General features: G+C 44.1%; 2 protein-coding genes across 3 annotated transcripts in view; both read left to right on the forward strand.

The window, feature by feature from the left end:
* LOC150040790 (PWWP domain-containing DNA repair factor 3B-like) overlaps window positions 1-5,252 on the forward strand; it is a 30,194-nt gene extending 24,942 nt beyond the window's left edge. Inside the window, exons 3-4 of the mRNA XM_090325853.1 lie at window positions 1,358-1,533; window positions 2,444-5,252. Of these exons, the coding sequence (XP_090181979.1) occupies window positions 2,630-5,152 (2,523 nt within the window). The 5' untranslated portion in view covers window positions 1,358-1,533; window positions 2,444-2,629 and the 3' untranslated portion in view covers window positions 5,153-5,252. The remainder of the gene's footprint in view (window positions 1-1,357; window positions 1,534-2,443) is intronic.
* Window positions 5,253-8,104: 2,852 nt separating this feature from the next.
* Window positions 8,105-9,754, forward strand: LOC150040791 (etoposide-induced protein 2.4 homolog). Of its 2 annotated transcripts, XM_090326313.1 has the most exons (2): window positions 8,127-8,859; window positions 8,972-9,178. In XM_090326313.1, the coding sequence occupies exons 1-2, from the start codon at window positions 8,189-8,191 to the stop codon at window positions 9,087-9,089; spliced, it is 789 nt and encodes a 262-aa protein (XP_090182439.1). In that variant the 5' UTR covers window positions 8,127-8,188; the 3' UTR covers window positions 9,090-9,178. The 2 variants fall into 2 exon arrangements, with proteins under 2 accessions (XP_090182438.1, XP_090182439.1); XM_090326312.1 differs by having other exon boundaries at window positions 8,105-9,754.
* The last annotated feature ends 1,293 nt before the right edge of the window (window positions 9,755-11,047 follow it).

Consider the following 11,047-nt stretch of genomic DNA (forward strand, 5'->3'; position numbering starts at 1 on the left):
AATATCTTTCTTTAATGAAATAGAAGAAACAATCTAAAAATGTATATGGAATAATGGAATAACCTGAATAGCAAAAACAATTCTTAGCAGGAAAAACAGTGCTGGGGAATAACAATACCACACTTTAATCTGTATTATAAAGCCATAATTATAAAAACAGTTTGGTACTTGCACATGAACAGGTCTGAGGACCAATGAAATAAAATTACTCATTGCTTTAATTTTGATCTCAACAATGATCATTTGACAAGAATTCTACATTATTCATGACATTATATGTGACAGCCATTGGAGAGTGATAATGCTGCCAATAGTTTGACCTCTGAGGACTAGGATAAACTTATTTGCAATCCAGAGTTACATGATATCATTGTGCAGTATACCTTAAAATTCAATAATAAAAAAACACCCCTTCAGTAGATGTGTGCCTCTCTATTTTTTAAAAATGTCTTGGGTCTCAGGGCCTGGGTGTTTTCCATGAGCCTCTTTTGTGCTTAAGGCATGATCTCTATTACTTGAGCCATGATACCACTTCCAGCTTCTTCTGAGTATTTTATTGGCTATAACAGCCTGGGCTGTCTTTGAACTGTGATCCTCAGTTCTCAGCTTCTTGATTGTCTAGAATTATAGGAGGGAGCCACCAGTGTCTGCAAAAGTCCTGCATCATTTTTTCAATTTCCTTTCCCATGGTTCTAGGGCAGACTTGAATCCCAGTGGTCCTAGAATAAATACTTCACCTCCACACCTACTTGTGACTAGCAGAGGACACAGTGGTCAAGGATATTTTTGGAAGTGGATTTTCTCTTTAAGTCCCTTAACACCTCATTCTGGAGACACCATTAAAGAGGGAAATGGGATGGAGGGAAATGGGATTATTGTAACTGATTTGGAGAGGTGAATACTGAAATAGAGGTGTAGATCAGTCTTAATTTGTCTATAGCCAAGGTTGTTCCTCAGTTTATTGTTGTCTGTGAGTAATTTCATACCCTTAGGAGGCTGGGGATGTAGAATTACTTGACCCAGATGTTGAAATCCATTTTGTCCTGGGAAATAACCATGTATATAATCCCATGTGTTAAAGGTTTATCAGAAATCTTTGTGTCCCAACCACATGCTGTCATGGTAGAGGTGGGCCCCACAGTTCTGAAATAGAGGAGAGTGCCCTCCAAGATACAGCTTAAGGGGAAAATATGCTGGGGCAAAACAGATGGAAGAAACTAAGTAGGGTAACTAAATTGTGGATGAGATTAGTTTTTTTACTTCTGTTTCAAAATGTACTGAAGGGTTTAGGAAGGTAGAGTGATCTCCCAATCATCACATAATTGACTTCATTTCCTATCTTCTTTATATTTTCCAGAGCTACTATTAAAAGATCCAGTTCCTGGGCATCCAGAGCACTTGCTCCAGGGTCCCTTGAGTACTGTGTACTGAAGAATCACAGAGAAAGGCAAAGAATCAGTAAACCAGCACATATAGAGTTAGAATCCAGACAGTCAGTTCAAAACTTGATCTTTTTTGTGCTATGAGACCAAGGTAAGAGTTTCTTATTTACTCAGCATTCATGGCAACCACACCATTTAGAGGTTTAAGGTCAGACTGTTCCTTGCTCCTCATTCTTTTAACAACAATAGATGTCAAGGTTGCCGGTAAATCACACCTAATCTTAGCTAATCGGAAGGCTGAGGCCTGAGGATCATGGTCCAAATCCAAACCAGTCTAGAAAGTCTGTTAGACTTTTATTCCCAAGTAACTACCACAAAATTAGAAGTGGGGTTGTGATTCAAAATGGTAGAGTATTAACCTTGAGCCAAAGAGCTCAGTGAGACTACCCAAGCCCTGGGTTCTAGTCCCACAACCACCAATACCATAAACAACAAAAATAAGAACAATAGCACTCCTGTTGTTCGGAAGCAACAGATTGAAATCACCATGTGGCTTCAGATGATATCCAGGGTCCAGTGCCTACAGACATCTTGAGTAGAGTTCATAGACAGTAACTCTGAGAGTATCCTTCACCAAACTTAGATTTCCAGTGTTAAACTAGAATTTGACATATGAATGAGGGCTAGCATGTGTATGCATGAGATTGCCAAAAGCATCCTGGGATGGGACGGGTAGCACTACCACACCAGGAAAAGAGAATGAAACCTGACATTCCTGAAGAGTAGAAGGGCCAATGAGGCGCAAGGGCACCAATTTGCATTAAAGAAATGGGACCTGACAGTACTTAGAGTTGGTATAAGACATTGGAACAGCAATGGGACCTGCTCAGGTGTCTTCTGAATTTTCCCCAAGCATTTGCCATCAATCTTCTTGGTGCAGGACAGAGTTTTATATTTTCTTCTATTCTTTATTGTTAAACTCACTGAAGGTGGGATTTCCCTCTTTCACCAAGGGAAGTCATTTTTTTTGACTCATTACTGTCCTTTTTTCCATCTTGCAGGGCTCTGGTGCAACCTCACTGAGACCCCTGGTTCAGCAATTCTAGGATCCTCAGGTAGGAGAGCTCGTGCAAGCCTGCAGCCTTGTATGGACCTCAGGGTAAAGAGGCTCAAGAAGGCTGCATGAGGAACACATAAAGAAGAGTGGGAACTCAGCTACTCTGAATCAGCTCCCAACTCTAGGCATAATGGATAGTGAGGACTATGTCCTTTGTCACTGGAATGGGGACTTGTGGCCTGCAAAGGTGTTGTCCAGAGCAGGGACTCAAACAAACAGTGACGGGGCAGAGGAATTGCTCTTACATGTGCAAATCCTCTCTGTAGAGGAAACAGTGCAAGTGAGAAGCACTGATGTAATGCCCCTCACAGAAGCTGGGATTGAAGCCATTGCATCCTCAGCAGGATTGTGCTTGAGAGCCAATGAGCTTCCAGGAGATGCTCTGTGCAAGGACTCTGGCCCACCAGGCCAGGCTAGTGCCCACACAGAAGCACTTAAAGTAGCACTGGAGATTCTGTCTTCCAGAAAACTAGCAGGGCAAGGAACTCCTGTGGAGTTTCCACAGTCAGAGCCAGAGGGACCAAGGGCTCAGCCTGGCCCTGGCCCTTGCACTGACAAAAAACAGCAGAAACGAAAGGAGAGTTCTGAATCAAGTCTTGGGAAGAGAGCATGCTTACCATCCAAGCATGCAGACAATGATAAGGAATCCATGGCACACACAGAAACTGCTTCTTCAGATGAAATGCAAGCAAAGGTGTCAAATAACTCCACTGTAAGTGCCCAAATACCAACAGATGATGGGGCTGTTAAAAAAGAATGTGAGGAAAACTCAGGAGCTGCAACACCTGAGTCCTCTAATCACCTCATGTTTTGGAATAGCCCATATGCTAAAGATCAATTTCCAGGTCTATTTGTGCGACCAGTTGTGGTCCTCAACAGGCTCAAAGATATGAGACAGAAGTCGCAGGATTCCAGTGCACAGATCAAAGTTTCTGAAGCCCACAGTGTAACTACCACACAAAAGGGCATGGAGGATTCTGCCAAGAGTGCCTTGCATGCAGGCTTGTCAAGGGAAGGAACATCCTCTGCATCCCCAAACACATTGCCTTCAGATGGTCTCTCTACTGCAAACCAAAAAAGGAAGCGCCAGGAAGCAAGTTTCAAGACAGAAGCAAAGAAATGCAGAGTTCCTAAGACTTCCAATAAGACTAAGAACATTGTTAACAAGAAGGAAGCTGAAAGAAGAAAAGAAACACGAACCAAAAATGTGTCTCCTGGGAGGAAGGCAGTTCACATTGAAAAAGAAATGTTGGTGTGGTTTAAACCCAAAGGTTATCCATTTTGGCCAGCTGTGGTGAAGAGTGTGGACCAAACCACTAACACAGCCAGGGTGCTCTTGATTGAGCCCAATTTGCGCCCTGAAGGAAGTGGCATTCAGGTCCCTCTTTGCAACTTAAAGCACATGGAGTGTAGATCAAAAGACAAACTTGTGCAGAGAGCCAGTCAACGTTACAAACTTGGTATGGCCTGGTGTTTGTCACTCATTTCACACTATGAAGAAGAAATTGTGTGGAAATATTTCAATGGTTCCTTTTTGGACTACTTCGCAACCAGTGGTCGTTTCCCAGTTAGACGGGCGATGGAAAATGCTGAGCTACTTGTTGATTTTCCAGTCATAAATTACACTGACGTGGGGAATTCTGATGGGACAACCAACCCGAATGTGAAGACTCCCATTTGCTCTACTGAAGGGAATCCTAATTTGCCAGAATGTCTAAATGGAGAATCTGAGATGGAGGAAAGGGAGCAGAAAGAGGAGGAGAAGAAGAAGAAGGAGGGGAAGGGGAAGAACAAGAAAAATTTAGAGCGGGAGGAGGAGAATGAGCAGACAGAGAAAGATGAGAATGTGGAGGAGGAAGAGGAGAAAGGAGAGGAGAACCAAGAAATGGAGGGAAAGCTGGAGCAGAAGCAGGGGGAGGGAAAAGAGAAAGACGAGAAGAGGGGAAAGAAGAATGATAAAAAGAAAGAGAAAAAATTAGAGGAGGAGATTAAGGTAGAGAAGGAAGAAGAGAAGGCTGAGAGGGAGGGAGCAAATAAAACAGAGGAGGGAGAGGAGGACAGGCAAGAAATGGAAGAGAAGCAGGAAGAAGAAGAGGAGAAGGAACTGGAAGAGCAGGAAGAGGAGAATTTGGAGGAGGAAAATGGGGAAGAGGAAAAGGAGGAGGAGTTGAAGGTATCTATAAAGGAAGAGATGGAAGAAAACGAGGAAATGGATAAGAATGAGGAGAAAGAAAAGGACAAGAAAAAGGAAGGGAAAGAATGGGAGGAGGATACACATGTAGAAGGAGATGAAGAGAAGTCTGAGCAAAGGGGGGAAAACGAGGAAGAAGAGAAAGTAAAGGAGGAGAAGCAGGATGTGGAGGGGGATGAGGAGGAGAATGAGGAGGAGAAAGAGGAGGCAGAGGAGGAGAACAAGAATGAGAAAGGAGAAAAGAAAGAATTGAAGGAGAAGGAGAATGTAGAGGAGGAAGAGATGGCAGAGAAAGAGAAACAGGTGGTTGAGGAGAAGCAGCAGCATCAGGAGGAGACAAACATGGAGAAGATTGAGAAGAAGGATGAGAATGACAAGGAGGAGACATTGAAAATGGAGAATGGGGAGGTGGAAAAGCATGAGAAGGAGAAGATGGAGAAGGAGGAGAAGGAAGAGAAGTAGCAGGAGGAGAAGTTGGAGATGGAAGAGCAGGGGGAGGAGAGGAAGGAGAAGATGGAGGAGGGGAAGGTAGGTGAAGAGGAAGAGTAATAGGAGGTGGAAAAGATGGTGAGTAAGGAGAAGGATAAGAAGTGCAGGGGGAGGAGAGGAAGGAGAAGATGGAGGAGGGGAAGGTAGGTGAAGAGGAAGAGTAATAGGAGGTGGAAAAGATGGAGAGTAAGGAAAAGGATAAGGAGGTGGAGGAGGAGGAGGAGGAGGAGGAGGAGGAGGAGGAGGAGGAGGAGGAGGAGGAGACCTCAAACTGGTCCTTTAAGATACCTACAGCATGTATATATGAGAGGAGGGACCTCTCCTTTCATAGTCATATATGTTCATGATTATTTACACCCTTGTTTGCATGCACAGATGTTCAGTAAATTTGAAACTTTGGGAACATGAACTCTTCCATTTGGTCAAATTATTCTGTGCCTGCCATTCTGTTCAGATGGCACTTTTGGTTCTCAAATTATTCATTAACTATTCATGTCATGTATTGCAACCTATTTCCAGTGATTAAAGAGCAGGAATTGTGATACTTCATGTATAGTTTTGCAGAAACATCCATTGCACTTTTCAGTCTTCCAGAGACAAGTGAATCTAAATAGTTGGATCTCTAGTGTCATTCCTGTCTATATTTTGGGGAAAGAGTCTTGAAAGTTGAAAGCCATGGCAGAGACATTTTCTTTGATAACCTTGCAGTCCATCTTCACGTGCCCACTGGTGAAGTCCATCTAAACATAGATTTGTTGTGTCACCTGCCTGGGGTATTACCAAAGCAAGGGGGAATTAGCAGCCTGTACGGACCATATTGTCAGTGCTGGGCAGGATCATGGGCCCTCTGACTCTGAACTTTTACCTCTGAGACTGCCCTCCTTCAAGGACTAAACAAGTTGCTGATGGCCCTCATCGCCACAGGAGCTCAACCTTCTTGATAGACTAAGTCTCCTTCATAGTGTCATCTGTCCCCACAAGGAACACATGGGAGCCCCAACTACCTGCTGAGGAGCCCATCCACCTTGTGCATCATTAGGGGCATTGAATGACTTCCAATGGGCTTTTCAATCTCAAGTCATGCAAGAGTTCTCTCATGACATCACTAGATGCAGGACCTGAATGATTTTCATAACAGAAACAAACTCTGATTTCTCCTAAGTGCAGACTGCTCTCTTAGGGTGCAACTGCAGATTGGACCATGGTCTTCACAAACAACTCCTATCCATTCAGTTGCACACCTGGCCAGTCACAATTGAATACATTTTAAATGTATTTGAAGTGAAGCCCATGTGATTCAACAGGATCTTGAAAAGGGAGTTCTTGAAAGGCAAAAATACAAAGCTAGATTATTTTTAAATGTGAAAATTAATTTTTGTGGGATTCATTTGGAATTGTTGGAAGAAGATTGGCATTTTCAGGACGTATTGCTACCTGTCTGCCTGGTGGGTGCTTGTGTAAAACACCAAGTTGCAGTCTGGGTTGAGAATAGAACCAAAGTGTCTTTCATCCTGAACATTTGGTGTACAGTACGTGTGAATGTGTGAATGTAACTATAGCTCAATATATGTGCAGCATGCAAAAGACCATGTGTGAACTCTCCTCCAGAAAATCCATACCTGGACAACTAGGATGGCTGCTCTTCTCATTTGGATGTTTATAACAAACTTTGAGTGTTCTGTTTAATATATGTTTGCATTCTGAGGTGTTTAATACATTTTTGCATTCTGACTTCATGTGGTGGTCTTTTATAGATGAGCATTACAAATTGTAGAATCACTAGGTGAGAACTACCTGCTTGTCCAATGCCTACAGAAGAGAAAGTTTCCCAAGGCCTACTTATACAACAATATGTCATCTTCCTGTCCACGGGAATTATGAAATAGGAATCATCTCCCTGACAGCATTTCCCACTAAGTCACTCACTCACTCATTCACTCTCTCATTCACACACACACACACTCCCAGGAATGCACTGAGATGTGGATTGAAGCTCTCATCTGAAAGATATACTTCAGTTTCATATCCAGTGACAGAAACTTTATGACTCGTACAAGTTGACCATTTCCAGACTCCAGCTCATTAGGGAAGAATTAACAATGTAATTACATGAGACTTTGTTCATTGTTTGAATGAAGGCTAGGGGCCTCAGGTAGGTGGGGCAGTGGAGGAGGAGAGGAATCACTCATGATTTCTCCTGAGAAGTGGTGGATGGGTTCAGAAGGGGTCTAGCGATGTGGGGGAGAGAGCAAAGTCAGACCACCCGATGGACTTACACAGTTGTGGAGACTGTTTCGGTATCCACTACCTACCGCACTTCTTCACTCAGGTTCTGGGACACACTCTGCAACATGAGACAAAGCAGTGGGGGAGAGTGAAGGTGCAATTAAACTGCCCGGTTTTCAATTATATCATTCTTATGTTAACATGGTCATGAAAAGGTGATTTCATTTCTATTGCCCATTCATGAGTATCATCCCTTCCATCACTGTTGGTAGCCCATGTATTTCAACTCCACTATCCTTTAAGTTATCTAGTTTCAATTTCATAAATGTACATTGAGTATTATGACTGTACATTCCCTAATAATTATAAGCATAAAATTCCAACATGTGCAGAAATGGCTTTTCCCTGATGGAGTGGAATGCTAAGTGGAATTACTATTTCTGGAATAGTAAGTGTTCAGGAAATAATATTGAAAGGGGCTAGAGGCGAGATTCAGTTGGTAGAGAGCCAGCTAGTGAGCAAAAGTGACAGGTAACAAGTTCAGATCATTGTCTTAAATGAACAAAAGAAAAGCACTGGGTCAGTGAGGGCTCAGCGGCCCCGGGCCTGGGAGTGCCAGCAGAGCGGGCGGCCGGTCGGGCGCGGAGGGGAGCCTAGCAGGATCCCCGAGGTGGACGAACGCCAGGGCCGGATCCGCGGCAGCAGGGCTGCAGGAGTCCTTCATGATGAGAGATTTTGAGGTTCTTCTCTGTCTGTGTAGCTGATAGTCTGGGTGGTGAGGAGATGGCTGACAGTGTCAAAACCTTTCTCCAGGACCTTGGCAGGGGAATCAAAGACTCCATCTGGGGCATTTGTACCATCTCAAAGCTAGATGCTCGAATCCAGCAAAAGAGAGAGGAACAGCGGCGAAGAAGGGCAAGTAGTGTCCTGGCCCAGAGGAGAGCCCAGAGCATAGAGCGGAAGCAAGAGAGTGAGCCACGCATTGTTAGTAGAATTTTCCAGTGTTGCGCTTGGAATGGCGGAGTGTCCTGGTTCAGTCTTCTCTTGTTTTATCGAGTCTTTATCCCCGTGCTTCAGTCAGTAACAGCCCGAATTATTGGTGATCCATCACTACATGGAGATGTTTGGTCATGGCTGGAGTTCTTCCTTACATCGATCTTCAGTGCTCTTTGGGTGCTCCCGCTGTTTGTGCTTAGCAAAGTTGTGAATGCCATTTGGTTTCAAGATATAGCTGACCTGGCATTAGAGGTATCAGGGAGGAAGCCTCATCCATTCCCTAGTGTCAGCAAAATCATAGCTGATATGCTCTTCAACCTTTTGCTGCAGACTCTCTTCCTTATCCAGGGGATGTTTGTGAGTCTCTTTCCCATCCATCTTGTTGGTCAGCTGGTTAGTCTGCTGCATATGTCCCTTCTCTACTCACTGTACTGCTTTGAATATCGTTGGTTCAATAAAGGAATTGAAATGCATCAGCGATTGTCAAACATAGAACGAAACTGGCCTTACTACTTTGGATTTGGTTTGCCCTTGGCTTTCCTCACAGCAATGCAGTCCTCATACATTATTAGTGGCTGCCTCTTCTCTATCCTCTTTCTTTTATTCATTATCAGCGCCAATGAAGCAAAGACTCCTGGAAAAGCATACCTTTTCCAGTTGCGCCTCTTCTCTTTGGTGGTCTTCTTAAGCAACAGACTCTTCCACAAGACAGTCTACCTGCAATCTGCCCTGAGCAGCTCAACCTCTGCAGAGAAGTTTCCTTCACCACATCCATCTCCTGCCAAATTGAAGGCTGCTGCAGGCTACTGAGTCGCCTGCTGTTCAGAAGGGATGGGTGGGATTGGGTGAAAGCTGTGGCAGCTCTCTCTCTGTTCTCCTCCCCCTGCCAGGGAAGGCAGGACCCACTCTGCCAAGGGCCCTCTGCATAGTCTCTTCTGTTTGTGGAGTTTGAATTTTTGTCTCTGGTGCACATAAGGCAGACATTAGTATGTGGATTTTTACCACCATGTGAGTCTGAAAGGACCACAGCTATTTTCTAGCATTTGCCAGCCCCCGTGCCTGGATGATTTGACTACTTCATTTTCCTGTCTGTGCCATTTACCCTCCCACCTCTCCTTCTGGTCTTCTAGCACCCTTGGATGAATGCGTTTTGTAATTCTATCTGTTGTATTTTGTGGATTTGTTATTTTTGTTTTTCTGTGAAGCACATACATTGGATGTGGGAGATGTAGAAGCGTCTCAGTTGCTCCTGGATACTTCCTTTATAGCCATCACTGTCTTGTTTCTTGTAACTCAGGTTAGGTTTTGGTCTCTCTTGCTCTACTGCAAAAAAAGAGAAAGAAAAAAATAAAAGAGCCTGAAGAGATGGGAGAGAAGGAAAGACCTCATAGCCAGATTAGCTGTTTTGAGGAATTCCTTTCTTTCTTCCCCTTGAAGGGGAAAAAGCTTTTTTTTTTCATTGGTACATTTAAAGTTCCCCAACTATGGGGAGGTACCAATCTGGACAAGTGCCACTGCAACACAGAATGCTCAGAGAAACTGAACTTTCCTCTGGAGAATGGAAATTTACTGTTGGCCACTGCCAGTTTGGACTGGTATTTCAAAGGATTATGGGTGCTGCAAATAGGAACTGAAGAGGTAAACTTATTAAACCCATTAAGCCTGAAAAAAAAAGAAAAGCACTGGGTGCCCATTCCATAGAAAATAAGCCAGGCAATAAGTCATGGCATTGGGATTTAATAATTGTATCCAACAGGCTGGAGGACTGGGTCAGTGGAGGGGGACACTGAGATCTATATCTTAAGCTTGGGCTGGGGCTGAGGCTGCAGTGGAACCACACTTGTCTAGCAACTGCAGGGAAGCAAGTTCAAGCCCATCCTATGAAAGAGAAAATACAGCCAAGCTCCAGTGTCTCAGGCCTGGAAATCTAACAAGTCTAGAAGTTGAGTTAACAGGATTATGGTTCCAAGCAAGGCTTGGTTGAAAAGTTACAGAGAATCTTATCTCTACCTAACATCAAAAATCCTAGTGGCCTAGTGGTAGAATGTTGCCTAGCATGCATGTAGTCTCAGGTTTGAATCCTTGGTACCACATACATAGAATAAGTCAAAAGTAGTGCTGTGGCTCAAGTGGTAGAGGTCTAGCCTTTAGAAAACCCAAGGACAATGCCCAGACCCTGATTTTAAGCCCCAGGACACTGTGAGACCCTAAGGGGATTCACAGAGGGGGGAATTGAGGAATTCAGGATCAAGCAGGACTCTCCTCTGAGGGTCTTTGCTCTGTTGTATAAACAAGGTCTTGCCAGATGATGGGCACCAAGCAGCACTTTCCATATGTACCCAGACAGCATGTGCCATCCACATCCCAGAGTATTCTGTTATACTTGTTATGTCTTTGTGTGAGTCAGGGCTCCCCAATTTGGTAGAACCTGATGTCTTTGCCATTTGTCCCCATCTGTCCCCTGTCCCCTTCCAACCTGTGTTTGGACATTTGGGAAAAAACATATAACTCAGTCCATCTCTGTCTCTGTCTGTCTGTCTGTCTGTCTATCTGTCTGTCTCTCTCTCTCTCTCTTTCTGTCTCTCTGTCTCTCTGTCTGTCTCGGTCTCTGTCTCTGTCTCTGTCTCTGTCTCTGTCTCTCTCTCT

This window comes from Megascapheus bottae, chromosome X (genome assembly GCF_031878675.1).
Source record: "Megascapheus bottae isolate mThoBot1 chromosome X, mThoBot2.hap1, whole genome shotgun sequence".
In the NCBI taxonomy this organism is placed as follows: Eukaryota; Metazoa; Chordata; class Mammalia; order Rodentia; family Geomyidae; genus Megascapheus; species Megascapheus bottae.

Bases quoted from the DNA above. Each gene is read 5' to 3' on its own strand.
- LOC150040791 (XM_090326312.1), top strand. From the start codon at position 8,189: ATGGCTGACAGTGTCAAAACCTTTCTCCAGGACCTTGGCAGGGGAATC.